The 22,774-nt window shown below is 40.5% G+C and overlaps 1 protein-coding gene across 1 annotated transcript; it reads left to right on the forward strand.

Annotated features, from left to right (window-relative positions):
- The first annotated feature begins 16,896 nt into the window (after positions 1 to 16,896).
- On the forward strand, positions 16,897 to 21,208 carry LOC114557401 (kelch-like protein 38). The gene is made up of 5 exons (XM_028580830.1): positions 16,897 to 17,049; positions 18,106 to 19,326; positions 19,437 to 19,578; positions 19,727 to 19,832; positions 20,048 to 21,208. Exons 2-5 carry the CDS (start codon positions 18,107 to 18,109, stop codon positions 20,368 to 20,370), a joined length of 1,791 nt encoding a protein of 596 aa, XP_028436631.1. The 5' UTR covers positions 16,897 to 17,049; position 18,106; the 3' UTR covers positions 20,371 to 21,208.
- The last annotated feature ends 1,566 nt before the right edge of the window (positions 21,209 to 22,774 follow it).

Consider the following 22,774-nt stretch of genomic DNA (forward strand, 5'->3'; position numbering starts at 1 on the left):
GGAACGGTAGCCAGGGCTGTTGCCTGGACAACTGATCACAGGATTACAGGTTGGGAGAAGGGGGGAAAAAACAAGAGAGAGAGAGAGAGAGAGAGAGAGAGAGAGAGAAGAGAAAGAGAGTGTCAGTCAGTCAGTCAGTGTTTGTATCACTGGTCTTCAAACGCTGGTCCTGCTGGTTTTTCATTTTGGCCAACTAATAAAGGACTGCTTTAGGCCTGGGACACAAAGACAATGTAATTAACTGGCTGGTTGGAGAGAAATGCTCTGTGGGGCTCTGATGTGGGCTGAAAATGGGAACCAGTGGTTTAAATAGGCTTTCTGGGTGTTTTCTGGACATACATGAAGCTTTAGTCCGTTTCCTACATTCTTAAACCCTTATTGCTAGACACCATATTGTATCAAGAGTTCCCTGGTTAGTTCCTTCCGTATTCAGTGTTGTCAGATTAGGCTGTTTTCTGCCCAGTCAAGCTTCTTTTTAATTGACTGGGCGGTTACAATTAGTTTTGGGTGGATTGTGATACTTTGGGCTACTGTTTGGGGTGGTTTCCCTTAACAAAAAGTTGGACTACGTTACAATATTCCTCCTCTCTTCTGAGTAGTATGATTGAGATTGACAGGGCAATGACTTCAGCCGGCTCAGCTCGACACGCAATAAGTAATAACTGATGAATGTCGAAACCAAATGTCATTTCAGTTTATTACAACTAGACTTTTTTCCCCCCCATTTAGGTTATTATTTGATAATAGTTCTGCAATACAGTAAAAGACTTGCAAAAGCTTACATCTGCTCATATAAGTGAAAACTTTTAATGAGTGATTTTTTATTATTGTGGTTTTTAGTCCACCTAAACTTATGCTAATAAACATCTGACTGGAAGTGCGTCCCAGGACCCAATGCTATCTTTTTGATCAGCTACATAACTTAAAAGGGAGCCTTTGAGGCTCCCTCCCAGATCAAATTATATGGTGAGAAAAAATACCTAGTCTAAATGAAAACAAAAATGGGCTATATGGCGAGCAGTCAGTTTCACGGCAACATTCTTCTATTTGCTCCCTGACTAAAGGTGTGCCATTAAGTGAAATCACATGGTTTGCAATTTGGTTGAATTCTAGGACATGACTGCACACATTTGGTTTAAAACCTGTACAGTTAACAGCATAAGTGGCACATGTATGAAGACAGCATGTGGGAATATATAGACATGAACTGTAAAAGTATACTGGTCTGCCTCACTCCACTCCACGCCATTCAACAACGGGCCATCGCACACACATCTAATGCCTTCAGGGGAAAGAAAAGTTTCTACTGCTGCTGCATATTAAAGCATAGCTATTTTCTGTGAGTGTGGCACGTCTTTATTCAATATCAGGGGCTCCACAGAGACACGTACAGCTTTAGGCTGGCAGCAGTGCGGTGAGAGTGTGAGTTGCAATCTGACTGACTGATTGTTTTTAATAATGCTCACCCTCTGTGCTCACATTTGTTCATATTTAACAGAGGAGATGTTAAGGTGGACCAGTGTTGCTCTGTTTTTCTACTCAAAGAAGGACAATGGTCATAATTTGTTGCAACAAGGGGGAGGCCTTCCTCTTTCGCTGCCTAAAGGACCTCTCACGATAAAATGCCCTAGCCACTCGTGGTCGCCCACGCAGGAGGGAGAACCTCACAGTACCAGAACATGTACTGTTTGTGCCAATTACTTATTGTATATCGTACTATGTTTAGTATGTATAAGCTGTCTCTAGACACACATTGCCAAGATATGTGACATGTATGTCACATATTTTAGGCAGGAAAACTGTAGACCTCTGTAGTCAAATTAGCGTTGTGTGCCTATATGCTTTACTACAGGACTTTGCTAACCTTGCTAGGCACTGGACCTCAGACTTGGGCTAAAAATGTTCCCGTTACCTCGCTCCAAATTGGGCTGGTGGTTCACTGCCCTGGAAGCATGCATCCCAGGGTGTCAAACACCACTTGATCAGCCATCCATAACCCACCTCTCCACCCCCAGCTACAAATCTCAGTGGACAAACAATGCTGTACTGATTTCTACTACTATGTGTTCAATCAAATGTATACCTTAGCATTTATATTATAAATGGCCACACTTGAAGACGTAAAAATCCTGCTCTCATATTAGAAAGGGTTTAGCAGTGTTGTAGTACTAGAGATTGGTCTTGGTCTCAAGACCCCTTTTTGAAGGTTTCGGTCTTGTCTCGGAATCAAATGCATTTTTACTCGGTCTTGTCTCGGTCTCAAATAAAAAAGACCCAGGGTTTTATTTCAAGACCAGTCAAGACCACAACTTCCTTTCGATACATTTTTTTTAGGCATTTTTCATGATACACTTATGGCAATAAGCCTATGGTTAGCATTTTCCACATTTTATCGTGTCATGCAGTGTGGGACTCGCACTGGTCTTGTCTTGGTCTTTAACTCGGTATCGTCCTGCCTCGGACTTGGTCTTGACTCGGTCTCAACCCCTCAAAGTCTTGGTCTTGACTTGGTCTCGATACTCTCTGGTCTTGGTGATGACTTGGTCTCGGTTTAGGTGGTCTTGACTACAACACTGGGGTTTAGCCATGAAAGTTGTTCAAGTGGGGATAAGCGTGTACACTTTCGGACAATCTCTCAAAAAGTTCCAATCCTGCATTCCTGGCCAATCTTTGGATGAAAAGTGCGGCTTTATCAGTTTGACTGTTTCGGAGAAGTTACAACGTTTTTGGAGTTGGATCCACCCCTTCTGACGTTGGACAGATAAAATGTCTCGCAACTTGCATCACTGGTTTTAAAGTTTGTAACGTATTTGTACAGATTCCTGGACTATCTGCCTCCTCAAAGAAATGTGAAAAGGTTTGTCTATCCGTCTTCTGAATCCTATCGTTGACTCGGACATTGATATACCCTACACTCTTATCCAGGTTCAGCCACCTGTCTTCCACACACTTATTGACATGGTTAACCACATGCAAATCTCCTCTAGCCCTGTGGATGATTTGCCATCGCATTTATAAAAAGAAGCATTGGCCCAAGGCAGCATATGATTACTGAGCTCTCTTTCCTCTGTTTCTGTATCTTCATTTATTATTTTATTCTGTACTTTTTATTTAAAGCATGCAGGTGTTCATCCATTTTTAAAGAAACCAATAATCTTGACCAACAGCTTCACAACAATTACAGACCCATCTCTTGTCTTAGAAAAAGTGGATTCAAAGCAATTCACCTATAATACAGTATAATACAATATAGTTTTTCTTGATTGCTAAGACACATTTCTTGAAACCCCCACCCATTTTCTCGGCCCTCTGAACTGGCTTATAGTCTCTACAATTGGCTTTGATCACCTCATTAGAAACGTGTGTGTACAATTTTGAGTCGTGTGTAAATGATGACAACTGTGTTGTAGTTGTGTTTAACGTTTGCTGCCTGTGTTAACCCTTTTGCAACACAAGTGCATCACAGTGTGAAATGTGTTTTAGCGAGTGAGAATGTGTTGATTCGACAAATGGGTTTAGGCCACTGAGCATCCTTCAGATTATGGGGTTTAGTGTTTTAGCAATTCAGAAAAACTGTAACAAAGTAACAAAGGTATTCAAAGTTTTCAATCAGGTGGTGTTAATTCCAAATGCGGCGTTCAACATTGTTGATATATAATATTAACTAACAGACTCGAGCAGTGGCTCAGAGCCAAGGTTAAAATGATGATGATTTTCTTTTTTTTCTCTCACAGGAAGTTGTGTTGAACTGTAAGTATTCCTCATCTGTCCACCCAGTATTGTGGAGTTTGTGTGGTTCAATTACTGTATGTTTATTTTATGTGTTACCCTATATTTTTAATATACCCAGTTGCAACTTTATTTTAATCCAAAGGATCTCAGCAGATCTTTTTTTTTTTAAGATTATTTTTTTTGGCCATTTTAGAACTTTATTTGTATAGGACAGCTGAAGACATGAAAGTGGAGAGAGGGGGGGTGGGTGGGATGACATGCAGCAAAGGGCCGCAGGTCAGAGTTGAACCTTGGGCTGCTGCGGCGAGGAATTAACCTCTATATACAGTATTAGTCTTGCTTTTCACATAGCATTCAGGGATGGTTTATTGCTATTTCTTTAAACCAATCAGAATCGTCTTGGGCCGTGCCAAGCACCGGAGAAAAGCTGCGGTGCCTCTGCAAAATAGGCTCGGAAGGAACTTGTTTTGGTGGAACATGTGTACGTTTAAAAGTTGTTTTAGTCATGCAACAGAAAACTCAGATTGGGCAGATAGTCTAGCTAGATGTCTGGATTTACCCTGCAGAGATCTGAGGAGCAGTTAACCATAGTCCTCATAAATCCACCGCAGTTTAAAATGCCAACACAAAGGTCCAAAAGCCCAAGGCAGTGGATATCCGGCCTAAATGAGTGAAATCTGACGGATTTTCTAGCGGCAACGGAGCAATCCCGGAAGTGGAATGTCAAGGATACAAACTTCTATATATGGGTGGGTGCTCTACCAGGTGAGCTACCCAGGTGGCTGGATCTTAGCAGATTTTTTTTTGTAATATAATTAGTACAAGTTTAAAGTCTGTACAAATCACCGTTTTGTTTTTCCCATCGATCCACCCAAACAACTCAGGATCTCGGCAGATTTAATGAATTTTTTCATGACATCAAGGGATGGATGGCCCACAACCTTCAAGAGATGAATGTTTTATAGGCCCTAATGGGTGATAAATGTACCTGGTTCCTTGTATCTAATGCTCATGTGCAAAAATGTAGGATTCTATTTTGTTTCGTGTTCACATTCTACTTAGTAAAGCTTTATTTATGCTTTACTTTTTATTCAGGAAGTCTCACTGAGATCAAGATCTATTTTATAAGAGAACAAAAAAAAAATCACAATTTCTATTTTTATTTTTTATTGTAAAAATGAGATCCATTGGTCATGACACTTATGAAGCTCAGCGTAAAACCTCTCTCTCCTAAAACTGATCAGATGTTTCGAGGCGTTCACTTTTCAGTTAAACCAATCAGAATCGGCCATGTATTTCACGAGCCAATCACAGCATGACATCCCTGCTTTAAATCTGTTCTCTCCTCTGCGGCTGCCAGTTGTCATTTCAGGCAAAGAGTACAACTCTCCTTCTCCCCTTCCACCTCCAGTCATCGTCACCCACGGCCCCCTGGGTCCTCCTCCAGCTGACCGCTCCCATCGACTCATTCGATCCGGTCTTCGTGCTCCTTCACCACCACCACCAGTGTCTAGACTCCATCGGGGGGGATAGGTCTCGGTTTCTCTACCCCCTTAAAAACATATTTTATACGATGAAGTCTAATCTCCAAAGACTTCGTACATTTCATATTTTGCATATGTAGCCTACAAATAAATCTTTGCATATCTGCAACAAAGTCTCTCCTGATTGAAATAAATTCATCCATGCCTTTGTGACAAAATGGTGAGATTATGGTAATGCACTTTCCATTTACATTCAGTATGTCAGTCTTCAACAAATCACCTCCTGCTTGTTCAAAGCTCTGCTGCCAGACTTCTAACAAAAATGCTCTGCTCACATCAATCTAGTTTTAGCCTCATTACACCGGGTCTGAGTGAGTTTTCGAACCAATTTTTTTAATTTTAATTATCGCACTACATGGCACATTCCTAGAATTTGAATAATGCAAAACTTTTAAAACCATACCACCTTTTACTATCTATCTATATCTATACCTATCCATATCTATCTACCGTCATCTCACCAAGATCTCCCACCAACTAAACTTAAATCTAAAGACTAGAGAGCCTTTGCACATTGCCCATTTTATTGTGTCTAACGTACATTCTTCTAAACGTAGCCTTTAAAAAAAATATATTTTTTTAAATCATCATGTTTTTTCCTTGTCCTACCAATCTGCGTTTCTTTTCCCATCCTTTTGTTAAGCACTTTGTGAACCTCTGCATTTGAAAATACTATATACAAATGTGTTATATTACAGTATACAACTGTACAATAGGAGTTTATTTGCAACCAATTTCTAGGAGACAGGGTTGTTAGAGGTTATGTCTTGTACAATATATGTCTTTCAAATAAAAAGGAGTGAAGTTATTTTCAATATTTGCCCTCAGTAACCCATAGGCAAAGAATTGTGACATTGTATAAGAGTCTAAACTGGAAATCTCAACCCATAAACCTCTTATATGGCCAACGCTGAACAACACATTAAACAATGTTCCTTCTGTTTGAAATGCATTTGCAAAGTCTAGTTAAGTTTTAGTGGCTTAAAGGAATTGAACAGCAATACAAACATGTTAGTTATGTAACCATATTTTGGTCAACAAGAGGCCTCTTTCCCACATGGGGTGGTGGTCATTGCCAACTCAACATGTTGAGAGTGTTATTGAAAACTAAAGCATTTAGCTCAGTGCAAACAATGCCACTCAGACATCCTAAAATAAAATGAGGTAGATAAATAGCAATTATCTGTGCCGTTTCCCTGTAACCCAGTTTCTCCGTCCTCAATTACACACTTAGAGGTCAGGAGGAAATAGACCATATTGCAGATGGGACCAGACTGCAAATGTAGGTCCACTGTTACAGTTCCCTGAGCGGACTGCACTCAATGTAGCAAACTTGAGAACAGCTCCTGAGGCCAAGGCCGCTGACACTGAACATAAAACAACCCAACAGTGTTATGAGGGTTTTTCTTTGAATTGTTTTGTAACCAATAAACACGGTTTCTGCTGTTATCAAATGTAAAGAATGGCATTTGGATGCTGATATTGAGCCAGTACATTAGCTTTAACAACATGCAGCCATTCCAGGAAAAAGATTTAGGGCTAGAGAGTATTTTCACAGGAAGGAGGCATTCTTCCTTTATTGAAATATTTGTTCCAAATAGTCTTATATCAGTGTTTAGATGATAAGCTCCTGATGCTCATTTAAAGTGAATCCATACACCGAATGGGTCTGGTTTGACAAAACACTGCCATCTGACAAGGTCAGAACAGTGATTATCCCCATGCTGCATTATCTGCTACTAAAGTACATTCCATTAAAGTGGACAGTGTTTAAAAATGTGTGGGAGGGTGATGAGGGGGAGGAGAGAGTGGGGAGTGTGAGAGGAATGAGGGAGAGCAGTGTAACAGGTTTCCAGGAGGACAGGGGGAGGCATAGAAGAAGAGGAGGGTGCTGTGAGTGCAAGAATGATAAGCCAAGAAGAATGTGAAGGAAAAGATGGACGACATGAGCGGGAGGAGGAGAGTTAGGGAAAACTCAGGAGCAGCTGGATATGTGAAGAAGTAGTTCGGGAGACATAGATGACTTACACAGAAGCATTTAATGAAATCTTGATCATGACGACATAAGGATTAAGCAGTACAGTTTAATATTGTCATCCCAATTCTGAGGAACTCTGCATTTCCAAAAGGCGTTTATCTCATGCTGAACACATGTCAAGTTTGGATTATGCGAAGATATTAATGGTGCCATAACATAGACGCTCACTTAAATCAATGTTGTTTTGCAAGTCCAGTCTATCTCTCTCTGGGGAATAGGGGTGTATGTGCTGGTGTATGTGTTTGTCAGTAAGGTGGGTGAGGCCCTTTAGCCGGTTTCCGTTAACCTTCAAAGGAGACGGTCCAGGAACACAACATTCCCTTATCATGCAGCTGCTTCGACTCCCTCTAACTCTAGAGAAGTAGTCCTAAACATTTTAAGGCCAAGGACCCCTAAGCTGAAAAAGTGACGGAGAAGGGACCCCTTGCTATATATAATGTATAAAATTGAGCTGTATATTAAACTGGGATTACAATAGCATATAGTGCAGCCTAGAGCCTTTAAATATACATTTTGATGCATACAATACTAAGCTATTAAAATAATTGTTAACATATTCATATATTTATACATCATGTTTTAATGTTAAAATGTGGAACAGTGAACCCTTAAGCTTAACTATATCTGTGGATGGCTACCTTACCTATAGGCCAGTAAGCCTATCATCCATGTTGTGTAAATTTAAAAAAGATTTATCTTTCCAAATAATACGTTGGATTCATGTTAATGTATATTTTCAGACCTATACAGTACAGGCCAAAAGTTTGGACACACCTTCTCATTCAATGCGTTTCCTTTATTTTCATGACTATTTACATTGTAGAGTCTAACTGAAGGCATCAAAACTATGAATGAACACATGTGGAATTATGTACTTAACAAAAAAGTGTGAAATAACTGAAAACATATCTTATATTTATATACTTATACTTTGAGGAATCTAAAATATAAGACATGTTTTCAGTTATTTCACACTTTTTTGTTAAGTACATAATTCCATATGTGTTCATTCATAGTTTTGATGCCTTCAGTGAGAATCTACAATGTAAATAGTCATGAAAAGAAAGGAAACACATTGAATGAGGTGTGTCCAAACTGTTGGCCTGTACTGTATATATATATATATATATATATATATATATATATATATATATATATATATATATATATATATGTGTGTGTGTATGTATATATAACATGACCTGTGACCTGATGTAACCTACGTTTTTTCCTTGCCAGTTCAGCATAATGAGAGAAGCTCAGTCAGATCAGCAATGGTAGGTCTGGGCTGCCACAGGGATTGGCATTAAGAGGTTTTCTTTGAACAACAATTAAGTTCTGCATTAGAAAGTAATGCTTCCCCTAACTGAGGGGCCCTTAAGCAAGGCTCTCAATTGCTGAACTGCTCAGTGGACCACAGAGTCAGATTGTGGTTGCACTTGGCAGCGCCCAGGTGTGAATGTACACTCTGAGATTCTGAACAGCATGTTTCTAAAAAAGAAACAGTTGTTGCAGATTGGGCAGACACAGAGCAACATTATCATCCATTTGGAGTCCCGTTTTTGGCCACTTAGCTTTGTTTTTGGTCTCCACCAACTCCTGAGGAACATACCCTGGCTCTTTAGCTGCTGAGTGCTCCACTATGTTCACTTGCTAGTTCTTCAAACAGTGATGATAAGGAAAGGAATTCTTTTTTTCCATCAGAAACTTGTTACCATCTTTGTAGAGAGTAAGGTACGATAAGTATAGAGTTGAAGCCAAACCCCTTTAGAAGTGTTACAGCATTTTTGATTGGTGGTCTGTTTAATGGCAGGCCGTGCCTTTTCATGTCTTTGTAAATTATTCTTTTGTGTTATTATGGACTAACTGACCCTAACTGAATCTTAAAACCACTAATTTGCTCTGTTTTGAAACCTGACATGTTCCACTGCTTGTCCCTGAATCCACCACTCCATCTGTTCCCATCTGTTTCTCTGTCTGTCTGTCTGCCTGACAGACAGAATACAGAGGGCGAAGACTTGTTTCACCTCCAGAAACCCCGCAAAAGTGTTCTTTCTCTTCATCCCCTCTCAATATATTTTCTCTCTTTCCGTCTCTCTGTGTCTGCCTATTCATCTCCTCTGCCTTTGTATTTCTGCTGTCTTTCCTGGCCCCTCTCTTTTCCTCTGTATATTTCTATCTCACACCATTGTTCCCTTTCCTCGCTTTCCTCACTCGCCCTCTCTCTTCTAAACCTCGGGTACACCTGGCTGGCTGCTGAGGGCTGACACTTTAAAGACATTGGCTTCAGCTTCGGCTGCTAGTGGAATATCAATATCTGTTGCACACACGCACGCACGCACGCACGCACACACACACACACACACACACACACATACACACACACACACACACACACACACACACACACACACACACACACACCTACCACCCTCCCTCCTGCACATGTATAGCACACATAAAGGCACACATACATCAACAAACACCCCCTTCCATCTGCACACCACCCACTAACCCCCATAGCTGACTCTATTAGAGCAGACATATATTGAGGCTAGCTGCCATGTTGCACTGAATGCCCGCCATACTAGCAAGAGGGGAACCTTGGGAGAGCTACAGTGGAGGGCACAATGAGTAAACATAACGCATTCCCCCCTCCACCTCCACATTTTTTTTGTCGCTACAAAGCACTTTTTTCTCTCCAAATAACATGTCCTGCATGTGTTGGTTACATCTGAAGAATTTTAAGCAGCTAACTGTAAGCCCTTTAAGACCTCATCCCTGCATGTGAGGATGTAGAGAAACACACACACACACACACACACACACACACCTCCCCACAACCCAACTCTCTCTCTCTCATTGTCTCTGTAGGCTCCTCAAACCTCCCTCTCTCCTCTTTGCTCTTTGTTGATTTACGTGGACGTCTCTCCATCCAAGCCAGATTACTGCTCTTAGCGTTGCCTGGCATGGATCTCTCTGCACTTGGGAGTAATAGCCCGTGGCAGATTGACTCAAGAGGTTATCATATGATTCTCACTGTCTGTTTCCATTGGTTTGGCTATCTGTGTCTGAGTAAATGGCCATTTAAAATTCTGCACTATACGTGCAATGTTTGCAGCAGTAGATAGATTGGCGGATTACAGTTTTTTTTCGATTCCTGAACGACAGTGAGCACAACTAGAGACACATGTGCAAAACCCTAACCACAGTCTGCACAGTGGCAGTTCATGTGGACCAAACTCTAGTTTCATTGCTTGAACACAGTTTCAAAAGTCTCCACACGTGTCTCATGGCTTTAACCACAACATGCACAACACTGCCTACAGCACTTTGTTCAAATGCTAACACACTGCTGTCAAAACTGTTAACAGCACATTCAAAACAACTGATATCAACCCGGTGCATATCAAACACTGCTGATTGCAATTTCAGCTGATAGTCTTGTTTTAGACTTGTTAGTGATCATATACAGTACATATAGGGAAAGCTCAGAAAGACTTTTTTTTTGGAAATAAATCAAGTAAGAATGAAACATTTATAAATTGTACCGTTCGAGAGAAACAGGTAAAAGATACCAATATGTCCAGGTAAGATGTCTGAGGTTCCATACACAGCTATCAAAATGTGAAAACACTAGCTGTACTACGGTAAAACTGCGCACTTTCAGAAAGTAATGGAGGTGGAAGCAATGGAAACACCACATTCATTTGTATTTATAGATGATACAGATGCATGGCAAGCCAGGACATCCAATGTGTTGATTCAAACTTGTGGCTTGATGCTGGAGACAGGTAGGATTAGCCCCACAATTCTTTGTTACTATTACATACGTTTATTTTGTAATAATAAAAAAATAAAAAATAATATATATATATATATATATATATATATATATATATATATATATATATACAGTACAGGCCAAAAGTTTGGACACACCTTCTCATTCAATGCGTTTCCTTTATCTTCATGACTATTTACATTGTAGATTCTCACTGAAGGAATCAATCACCCTTTGCTCAGCAAAGCTGTTCACGGTGGGAACCAGGCATGTAGAATCCATCTGTTCACCTTTTCTGCGTCACACAAAGACACGGTGGTTGGAACCAAAGATCTCCAATTTGGACTCATCAGACCAAAGCACAGATTTCCACTGGTTTAACGTCCATTCCTTGTGTTTCTTGGCCCAAACAAATCTCTTCTACTTGTTGCCTCTCCTTAGCAGTGGTTTCCTAGCAGCTATTTGACCATGAAGGCCTGATTCGCGCAGTCTCCTCTTAACAGTTGTTCTAGAGATGTGTCTGCTGCTAGAACTCTGTGTGGCATTGATCTGGTCTCTAATCTGAGCTGCTGTTAACTTGTGATTTCTGAGGCTGGTGACTCGGATGAACTTATCCTCAGCAGCAGAGGTGACTCTTGGTCTTCCTTTCCTGGGGCGGTCCTTGTGAGCCAGTTTCGTTGTAGCGCTTGATGGTTTTTGCGACTGCACTTGGGGACACATTCAAAGTTTTCGCAATTTTCTGGACTGACTGACCTTCATTTGTTAAAGTAATGATGGCCACTCGTTTCTCTTTACTTAGCTGATTGGTTCTTGCCATAATATGAATTCTAACAGTTGTCCAATAGAGTTGTCGGCTGTGTATCAACCTGACTTCTGCACAACACAACTGATGGTCCCAACCCCATTAATAAGGGAAAACATTCCACTAATTAACCCTGACAAAGCACACATGTGAAGTGAAAACCATTTCAGGTGACAACCTCATGAAGCTCATTGAGCGAACACCAAGGGTTTGCAGCGCTATCAAAAAAGCAAAGGGTGGCTACTTTGAGGAATCTAAAATATAAGACATGTTTTCAGTTATTTCACAATTTTTTATGTATGTATTATGTACATAATTCCATATGTGTTCATTCATAGTTTTGATACCTCCAGTGAGAATCTACAATGTAAATAGTCATGAAAATAAAGAAAACGCATTGAATGAGAAGGTGTGTCCAAACTTTTGGCCTGTACTGTATATATATATATATATATATATATATATATATATATATATATATATATATATATATATATTTATATATTGAAGCAAACATTCCTTCTTATTTGCCTAGAACACTGGTTATGTTATAAAACAAAATAAATTCATGTGAAAGAATTTCACTCTTTTCTTCAAAGAAAATATTGATTGAAACTGTAAAGATGAAAAGTTTCTTATTTCTGTATTGGTGTTTGATGCTAGTGTTTTTACTCTCCGTGTGTTCTGAGTGACAGTGTGTGTTGTCTCAATGAGGATTGTTCAAAGTGTTTTGCTGCACTGAGTCTGTTTTGAGAAAAGCAGTGGTGTACGTGATACGCAGGTCTACACAGTATACCCACAAAGAAAGATCCAGGATTTCCATATACCCACTTAAAAATGCCCAATGACACGCAACAACATACTTCCCATTATATTTTTGATATATTTTGAATGTCATCTGTGTTTTTCTTCTTCGCATAGGCTAAATAAAGGTATTTCCACTGTAAATTGGTGCATAAAAGTGTATCCAAATGCAGGAAATTAAGTCTTTGACGCTCAAAATTTCCCTGGGGGAGGACACCCAGACCCCTTACTATGATATGCCCCCCTCCCCCCTCCCCCAAAGGCAGATTCTGGCCCATATATATATATATATTTATATACAGTACAGTATACCCACTACAATACATTAGACTACACCACTGGTGAAGAGCGGTGTTGTTTGGAATGAGTTTAGCAGGTGATGTGAAGTATTTAGCTCAGGTGACTGTTGGTAATGCAGACTGTAGTTAGAGTTTTGCACATGTGGCTCCAGTTGTGACCACTGTCGTTTAGCAATTGAAAAAAAAAAACTGTAATAGCGTCATGTTCTTTCTGTGAATTCTTTAGAAGAAATAGCCTAAAAATAGTTCAAATGATAGGGAAACAATTCTCATCGTACCAGTTTCTGCAAATGTTGTGTTTACAGACTGAATGTGAGTTTAGCCTTGATAGCTTCTTGGAAGACACAGGGGACAAAGTCAGCTTTTCACTACTCTGACATTTGCATAACGTTGGCCTGACACCTAGTGGATACAATAATTTTGGTCTAAAGGGGGAAGCAAGACACTGAGAATCTGTTTTCTTAAAATCAACAATCCCTTACAATTCAGCTGCAATATGACATCAGTTGTGTGCACTCTACTCCTACAAAATTAAATACAGTATAATAGTCCATAGACATAGGAGGTGTCAGTAGGTGTCTGACTTGAACTGATGTTTAATTTACAAACGGGACATAAATGTTAAGTCATGTTAATACCAATCATCCAGGTCATTTAATACTTTAAGATGTTATCAAACATCTGAACCAGAACAATATCAGCTGTGTGAAAGGCCATGTAATCTTAATGTATAATGCTTACAATTTTTATCATTTTAAACCATTTTTGGATGCTATTCATGGCTGCTATATCCATTGGATGAATATGCACTCATCAATTTCCTCTTTATGTAGAAGTTAGCGATGTAAGTGTCATTCCTGTGCTGGGTTCAAATGGTGTGCAAATGCACAAGAGATTCAAAAGAAAAGATGAATGCACATACTGGAAGAAACTTTTGAAGATGGTGGACAGGGATGCACACATTGCACATAATTTGTGCACGTTATGACATAATCTGGAAGTGCAGAACAGCCAGTCCCGGTCATTTTGAATTTGAAGAGAAACATATTTGCATCAGTACGAGTATAACTACCACGACCCACAAGCTGCGTGGGTTGCTCATTTACCTCTGATGTATTTCTGACAGAATAGCTCTATAAACTGAGTTTCCTCCTGGGCCGGCCCTGGTGATAAATAAATGTGTCATTTCAAACTGAAATCTAGGAGTTGTATTATTATGACATTCTTGTACCTTTACCACCAGTAATCATGGGTATCGCTAAATCAACCAGAACTACAAATTACCCGACCTAATGGGGGCATTTATGGCTCAAGTCTTCTTGTCTTCATAAAGCTTTATATTGACCTTGTATAGCTTAGATAACAATCCATTCCCATTAGGAATGTAAGAATCATTAATTGTATTTTTTCTACTCAAAAGTCAGGGACACAAATCACAAGCGCTGGCTAGTCTTCTTTGACACTGCTGTGGAAGCGAGGCTTGTTTGGGCTGCAAGTCTCAGCGAGCAATTCTCAGTCAAGTGCAGAATCGATGTTGCCAGGGCCAAGGCAAGCTTTATTAACAGACATGACAAAGTGACAAACCAATATACTTCAGACCAAGACTTACATTTATAATAAAACACCAGGAAATAGAGTCAGGAAGAATTGAGGGATAGAAGCAAGCTCCATACAGAGAAAAAAGCAAGGTCTATAGAGTGGTTAGGGCTAGATTAAGTGCTGGTGAGCACTGTAATCTCAAAAAACCCAGTTGTCAGGAAACCTTATTGGTTTTTAACTTTTACCTGATGGGCTGTGGAATAGCACTGTACATCGATGATACAAAGGGGTTTTATTCACATTCAAATTGATTTAATAAAAAAGGATTTGCATTTAAAAAAAACAAACAAAGGTCTCCACATGCAAAAACCAAATATTACCTGCAGCTCTGCACTAAGTAGAGTACAATCAAATGAAGTCAAGTACAGAACAGAATATAGACTCATGTGAACTCACAGTCCATGTTGCTTTCAAATAGTGTTTTATTTGACCAAGGAGAGCTGTCTGCCACACACACACACACACACACACACACACACACACACACACACACACACACACACACACACACACACACACACACACACTCACACAGACAATACTAATCAGTGAGATCTAAATCCCCTGGGTATAGGCTCTATTAGACCATGTGCTTATGAGAAGATAATCATTCAGTGATATGAAGACAGCACCGGGCAGTGGGTGGCAACAGTAATGCTGCTGAATGAAAATGCTCTGCTGCACACTGTGTGCCAAAGCCTTAACTTTTAATATAAGTTGTTGCCTGAAGGCAGACATTAATGAGTCCTTTTTGTCAAGGTGAAGGAGCAGAGATAGCAGACAATGTGTTCAACTTTAATGGATGCAATCACAGCTTTGAATATATGAGAGTGAGGGTTATAAAATGACACTGCTGTCCTCTGGGCAAACAAGTTAAGCTTTAGCCCTCGGCTAAACAGATCAATAAGATAGTTTTAATGTCAATATCACGGCAGATTTTGGACATTTTATTTAATGACACAGTCAGGGTTGTCCTGCAAAAAAGTCACAAATGCCAGGGAGTTAATTAGAAAAAGAATAGTGTTTGTGTAGACACAAACACTAGATGGTGCTGTTTAGTTTTGACTGCTTGTTTCATGGTGCATCACGTGTGAATATTGTGACCTCAGTTTTCAGTATCACACGTAAGTTCTCAGTCTGCCTTGATATATAGTTCCCTTTCTTGTCAAATTTGTTGCATCAATCAAATTCATGCATGTCGTTTGGCCATTTTAGAGTTTCACTGAATGTATTTGGTGCAGTGTAGTCCACAAACACACAACATGACAAAGTGTCAACAAAAGGCTGGTTTTTGGTCTCAGCTAGTGATTGTTGTGCAATCCACAATTAACAGCAGTCTAGTGGTCGTCGAAGCTCAAGTAGCTATTTATGGCTGATTTGCCGAGCTCTGTGTTAACAAGCCTAAGTACAAGAAAAAATGTCACATGAAAATGCGCTCTAATGTTGTTTTTATGTCGCCACACAGACCAGCGAGCATTGATTATTCTCCGGCTGTAAGGAATGGGAACCTTGTGGGATGCACTCCATGAAAGCTGGAACTATAATGAATACGCCTGCTTTGTTTCAGGGAGCATGAAACAAATGAGATGGAAATGAGCTTAACAAATACAAAGGATAGGAAACACAAGCATCTGTTGTTGATGTGCAGTTAAATGAGGACATTTCTTTACGCTTAAAGGATGAATGCCATAATAAAACAAATTTTTCTCTATTAATCTGAGGCTCTTGGTAAATCTGAAACATATTCACTGCACTCATGGCGACTTTGTTGTGATGCCAATAGTCTTAGCCAGTTTTAAATGGGGTTGCTATCTATGTGTTTATATTGCTTCTACAGTAACCTAATCCTGTTTTTGTATCTCTGTGTTTTCAACCAGCACACCGTTGGTGTGAGCAGCCAAAAAAAAAGGGTGTTATCAAGTATCAGTGCTGTTTTCACAGCTACAATCACGCAGCAGACAGAGATAGAAATGGTGGAGTAAATAGGAATGCCCTTTATACAGAAGAAAGGAGAGATCAGGCCAGGAAGCACTAAAGTAAGTGTATAATAAAAGGGAAAGAGGGAAAGAAAGACTGAGAGAAACAGAAGGAAAGACAGATATTAAGTGAGGGAGTCAGGCACATACTGAGAAAACGCTCTGTAACATGTGACATGCGAGTCTGGTGCTGTCTTGCCAAAGACAGGCTCTATTTTTAGGGGAGGAATGTACACAGAGGCCTCGTGGAGGAGACCATAACAAACAAACAGTACGCAGCACGCTCTTACAAAGAGACAGCCCCCTTTGAATCACTCACACAGCATCAACACGAGAGCAAAGAGGAAGAAAGTACAGGAAAATCAAAAATCAAGGCATCCGATTATCTGCGGAGATCTTGCTTCGAAAACAGAGCGGGACCCGAGAATACATATATATATATATATATAGAGAGAGAGAGACGAGAAACAGGTAAGTGATGTATTCCAGTAAGGCTTCACGAGCTGCCAGGATGCTATGCTGTAATGTTGGCATGGATTTAAATACATTAGATGTAAATATTAAACAAAAGCTTTTTTTATACTTAGTTAAGTGTGTACAACCATCTGTTAAAGTTGACATTTTGTATTATATTGCTTTAAATGTAGACTAATACATTTATTTGTTATTTTACACATTTATCTAATGCATGCAATGGAAAAGCTGCAGTAAAATGTATCCAGTTTTTAAGCCAAAATGAAAACCGATTTGTGAGGCTCCACATAAAATACCATCATCTAACAGAAGCACCACTTTTTCCATGACAATGAATCCAGCAGCAGAAATAGTTGTGCAGGTGTTTCTGGAGTAATCTCCTTAGACACCTAGTCTCCAAAGTAATCAGTCAGGCTTCTGTAGGCCCTATTTGGAAAATGTCTGAGTGCAGCAGCGCTGAATTGGGCCCATTCGCCCGAAGGCAATGATCTAAAGCCAATATGATAAAGTTTCTGTTATAGTTGAACAGGTTTCAAATTACTTGCAATCTGTAAGCTAGACAATAAGCAGTGGTTTGGGGGAAAGCTTACCAAGAATATTTGCAGGCTATATGTGAATACATGATACAAGACTTTATTAAATCTAATTCCACTAGCCTGGTTGTGTGGTAATGTGTTTGTTTCACTACCCTTATGATGTTTGTAAATTTTGAGGATTTTAATCAGTATGGACAGTAATTAATTCTAAGACGTCTTACGAGCAAATGTGACATTTTCTCAAAACCTTTTTATTGCTGCCCTAAAATCTATACTAAAACTAAATTGTAATCCAGTTTTGATGAATAATTGATAATAGTTCTTTCACAGCAAGCCCTCAAATGGCTACTTAGTGAGCGACCATATGGCAAAAATGCTTGAGTTTGAAATTGTGTAAGAGTATGTGACTGCTTATACAAGCTGATGGAGGAGGTTTGAGCTTCAATAAAAAACATTTTTTAATTAAAATAAGCCTTAAAACCAACCGAGTTAATAATAACATGGTCTCTCTCCTCAGCATGGAGCGACCAGTCAAGGTCTTCCACTACAAAGACCAGGAGCAGTCGTCCAGCCTGCTCCTGCAGCTCAACAGACTGAGACAGGAGAACATCCTGACTGACGTGTCACTGTGTTCAGGGACCAACACAGAGATCCCATGTCATCGCAACGTCCTGGTCTCCAGCAGCCCCTACTTCAGGGCCATGTTCTGCAACAACTTCATAGAGAGACAGCAGACCAAGATCACCTTGAAAGGCGTCCCATCGGCCATTCTGAGCAGCATCATTGACTATGTTTACACAGGACTCATCAGTATCAGCATGGAGATTGTGCTGCCTCTGATGCAGGCGGCTTCCATGTTGCAATATGGCCGCCTTTTTGAGGCCTGCTCAAGCTTCCTTCAGGAGCAACTGAGCCCTGACAACTGTTTGAGCATGATAAGACTCTCCGAGATCGTGGCTTGTAACAGTTTGAGAGACAAAGCAAAGGAGATGGCCGTGAAGAGCTTCTCCGATGTGTCGGCATCTGAGGATCTGTGTGAGCTCTCCCTACCAGAGCTCATGGGATACCTGGAGGATGATGGTCTTTGCGCGGAGGAGGAGCAGGTCTTTGAGACACTTGTTGCTTGGATCCACCATGATCCTCTATCAAGGCGTGGCGCCATCAGTGACCTTTTTAAGAAAGTTCGCCTACGTCACATCCATCCCACCTACCTCTTCCAATTCATAGCCAACGACCCGCTGATCCAGTCCTCCCCGCTCTGCACCGAGCTCATAGAATCTGTGAGACGCCTGATGTTTTCCGGCAGCACAAAATGCAACGGGGACTCAGCGGTTGGCTTCAAACCCCTCTGGGTGGCACCGAGGCGCTACTCCTACCACGACATGTTGGTGGTTGTGGGAGGGAGGAAGAACAACGAGCAGACCTCGAGGGAGGCCCTCTACTTTGATGAGAAGATCGATAAATGGCAGTGGCTCGCCAAGCTGCCCATTCGTCTGTACAAAGCCTCCTACGTCGCCCTTCACAGTGTCCTGTATGTTATTGGAGGCCTGACCGCAAACACAAAGTGCAGCCAAGTCAGTACGACTGTCTACACACTCTCCCTCAAGACCAACCAGTGGCGGACGGCAGAGCCCATGCTGGAGCCACGCTTTGCCCACCAGAGTGTCTCATATCTCCACTTCATCTTTGTCTTGGGGGGCCTGGGGCCTGACAAACGACTGACAAGCAGCGTGGAGAGGTAAGGTGGACCATAATTACCCTCAATCAAAAACTTCTGTTGGTAATAGCCTACAACACATACAGCATACATGTGGAAAATAATAACACATCTGTCAATAATGCTTTCAGGTACAACAGTATGTTCAACCAATGGGAGACGATGGCGCCCATGCCCGAGGCTGTGTTGCACCCTGCAGTGGCTGCTACTAACCAAAGGATATATGTGTTTGGAGGAGCGGATGCCATGCAGAACCCAGTCAGAATAATACAGGTATGACACAATGTTCTTTAATCACCAAGTCACGGTTTATGTTTCGATTAGTCTGCGGCCCTATTCATTCACCCATCTATCCATTCTCATTTATTCACTCATGAAGCATCTATTTCCCTTCACCCCTGCTCCCCCTCCCCTCCTGTAGGTGTATCACATTGCCAGGAACATGTGGTGTAAGATGGAGAACAGAACAGTTAAGAATGTGTCTGCTCCTGCGGCCATTGTTGATGACAAAATCTACATCATTGGAGGTAGATACTAGCGGTGATAAGAGCTAAATAATGTATACGCATTGGACCTTTGATTCAGCTAAGAAAAGAGGGGAAAAAAATAGAACCTTATTCATTTTGCTATAATTCATTACTATCGATTTATGTCTTGATGAATCAGATTGTAGAGTTACATCACGGCATTCTGCTTGAGCCACACGTGCTGCTCTCTCAAATGAACGTCTCTCCTGTCACAGGATACACCAGGAGAATGATCGCATACGACACCAAGGCCAACCGGTTCGTCAAGTGTGCCAACCTGAAGGAGAGGAGGATGCACCACTCTGCCACCGTTCTCAACGACAAAGTCTACGTCACCGGAGGACGTCACATCAACGGCCACGACGTCATCGAGGACTCAGACAATTTTGAGTGCTATGACCCGAAGACAGACACTTGGACATCTAAGGGGTCTCTGCCGTATAAACTGTTTGACCATGGCTCGCTGACTCTGACGTATTTCTCAAACAGACATGGGCAAAATCAAAGCTCTGATTCATATTCTAATGGTATTATTTGAAACCGGTTTATTTATAACTGACGATGTAGAAAAAAGGACTCATTTTAGATGATTTCATTTTGTAGCAGATCTGCACTATTCCCACTTTAATGAGTAATGGACTTATTAAAAAGTCCCTGACACATTAAATCAAGCATACCTCAAGAAATCAAAATATATATATTGTGTGATTTGTTAAATGCGTAAGTCATTTTTATACCTGGAAATATACTTTTATATGTATAACATTTATATGTTTTATATGTCTTTCTATGTTGTCTGTGTACAACTAAACCTATGAAAACAAGCTATCCTGCTCCGCATCCCCTTTTCAACCTGTCTGACTTCACAAAGAGTGAAAGTGCTATTTTCAGCCTGCTTTAATCATGAGATATGTCATGTTTAAACCCCGGGGCTGTGTACGGTTTGGTACAAGTCAAAGCTGTGCTCAGCTGTTAGGTCTGAAACTACTGCTGTGTCTGGTGAATGTTTGGATCACTATCTGTTGCTTCAATGCAAAATGATGAAAATATTATGAGACATCAAAAATCCAAATATTTCATGCAGTGTTGAAATCAAAATAGAAGCAATGAAATGTAGCTTTAGACTAAATTCAAACAAAAACTTTGGTAGTGTTTTTAGGTTTTGTATTTTTCCACTGCTGTGGACCCATTACCCTATGTAATATATTGCACAACATAGTTCTGCATTATCAGCATATATATCTACTGATATATATCTACTGTATGCTGAAATAATACCTGACTTTGCTTTATGCATCTGTGGCTAAAGGAAAAGCCTCAAATTCTGTATTTAGTAAGGTACAATTTAACCTTTTTTTAAAAATGTTTTTGTACAGTTTTTTTCTGGTTTTGTTTACTGATTTTTCACAATAAAAAATTCAATCCATATATGAGGCCTCTCCATCTGTCAGTGCAGCATGTCTTCACAGTGTTTAGTCAGTTGACAGTGAATGCAATCTGAGCGTCTGTGTGTCCTGTATGTGTCATCATGTGTCCGTTTCCACTCCTGTCCACACAGGCCTTAACATGCCCAGGCAGGTTCCTGACATCCACACACAGGGGGACACACAGGATATTATAGAAAATGTATAATTTTACAAAGAACAGCTTTAAAAATGATCCAGCGGGGAACAGGATGAAATGGCTTTGCTCTACCTGTTGCAGGTGGAATTAAAGCCAGGAGTGCCCCAAGGGGTCTCAGCTGGCTAACATGAATTTGTATGTTTCTGCTCATACAGAAAACTAATGAGCTATGTCCCAATCAGGGGCTGCAGCCTTCGGAACTGCATTTGTAGACCGATTGCGTCACACCGGCGCAACAAAGGCTGTCCCATTTCATTTCATTTCGAAGGCGCCTTCAAATGCGGTCGACAAATGCGGCCTCCTTGAAAATGGGAGACATTAAAGCAACACAGAATAACAATAATACTACTAAAATGTTCATCAATTTAGAGGGCTGGAATTGTTAATATATATTGATGCAGACAATTCAGATCTTTAGTAAAGTAAGAATCAGCAACAGCGATTACATTACATTAATTTCATTCATCAATTAAATTTAGAGACCAATGTCAGCTGTTTTGTGTGGAGTAAACATAATGTGACCAGACGATATATTAACACAGGACTCTCTGTGTGCATTTCTTTAAAACTAGAAGTAACTGGGTCAGATGTTTCAGTTGCTCACTGCCAGCGAATAGAGTCCAGGGGACAGTGGGTGGAGCGGCTGAGAAAAGGTGGGGGACTGGAAAAACTATAGGTGATCTGATGTTATTTTGAGAAACAAACAAGAGGGTGAATGTTACACCATGTGAGGCACATGGTCCTGCCGGTTGCCACGCAAGCTGGCAGATGTGAGAGACGACTTAGAGAGAGAGAGAGAGAGAGAGACTGATGAGTGGGGTTTCACAACAGAGAATCTGAGCGTGTGATGAAACTCATCCAGGAGGAACAGCAACAGGTGTGTGTGTAACTATGTTTATATGGGAGAGTGTGTGTGTGTGTGTGTGTGTGTGTGATTAAGGTTTTTGGAGGATAAGGACAGCTGTCTCATCTGGTCACAACATCACAACAAAAACAGGGATCATGGACAGAGGAGAGAGAGAGAGGGAGTGGGATGATTCACTACTAACCTTTAAAATCGCTTATCGTTTAATTTGCTACTTAATCTCATTATTACAAACCACTAATGTGATTTAGTAATGAATATGGTTTTTAACAAAACATGAGAGAATAAGTAGTGACCACTTTTAAAAAGCTTCATTACAACTAAATCTGGGTTTACAGTGTAGGCAACAAAACGACTTAGTTAAGTTTTAGTTGAGTAATAAGATCGTCGTTTGGGTTAAATCAGTACATTTGTTAAGCTTCTTCTGGTTACGCGCGTGACGCAAAATGTGATG

This window comes from Perca flavescens, chromosome 6 (genome assembly GCF_004354835.1).
Source record: "Perca flavescens isolate YP-PL-M2 chromosome 6, PFLA_1.0, whole genome shotgun sequence".
NCBI lineage: Eukaryota > Metazoa > Chordata > Actinopteri > Perciformes > Percidae > Perca > Perca flavescens.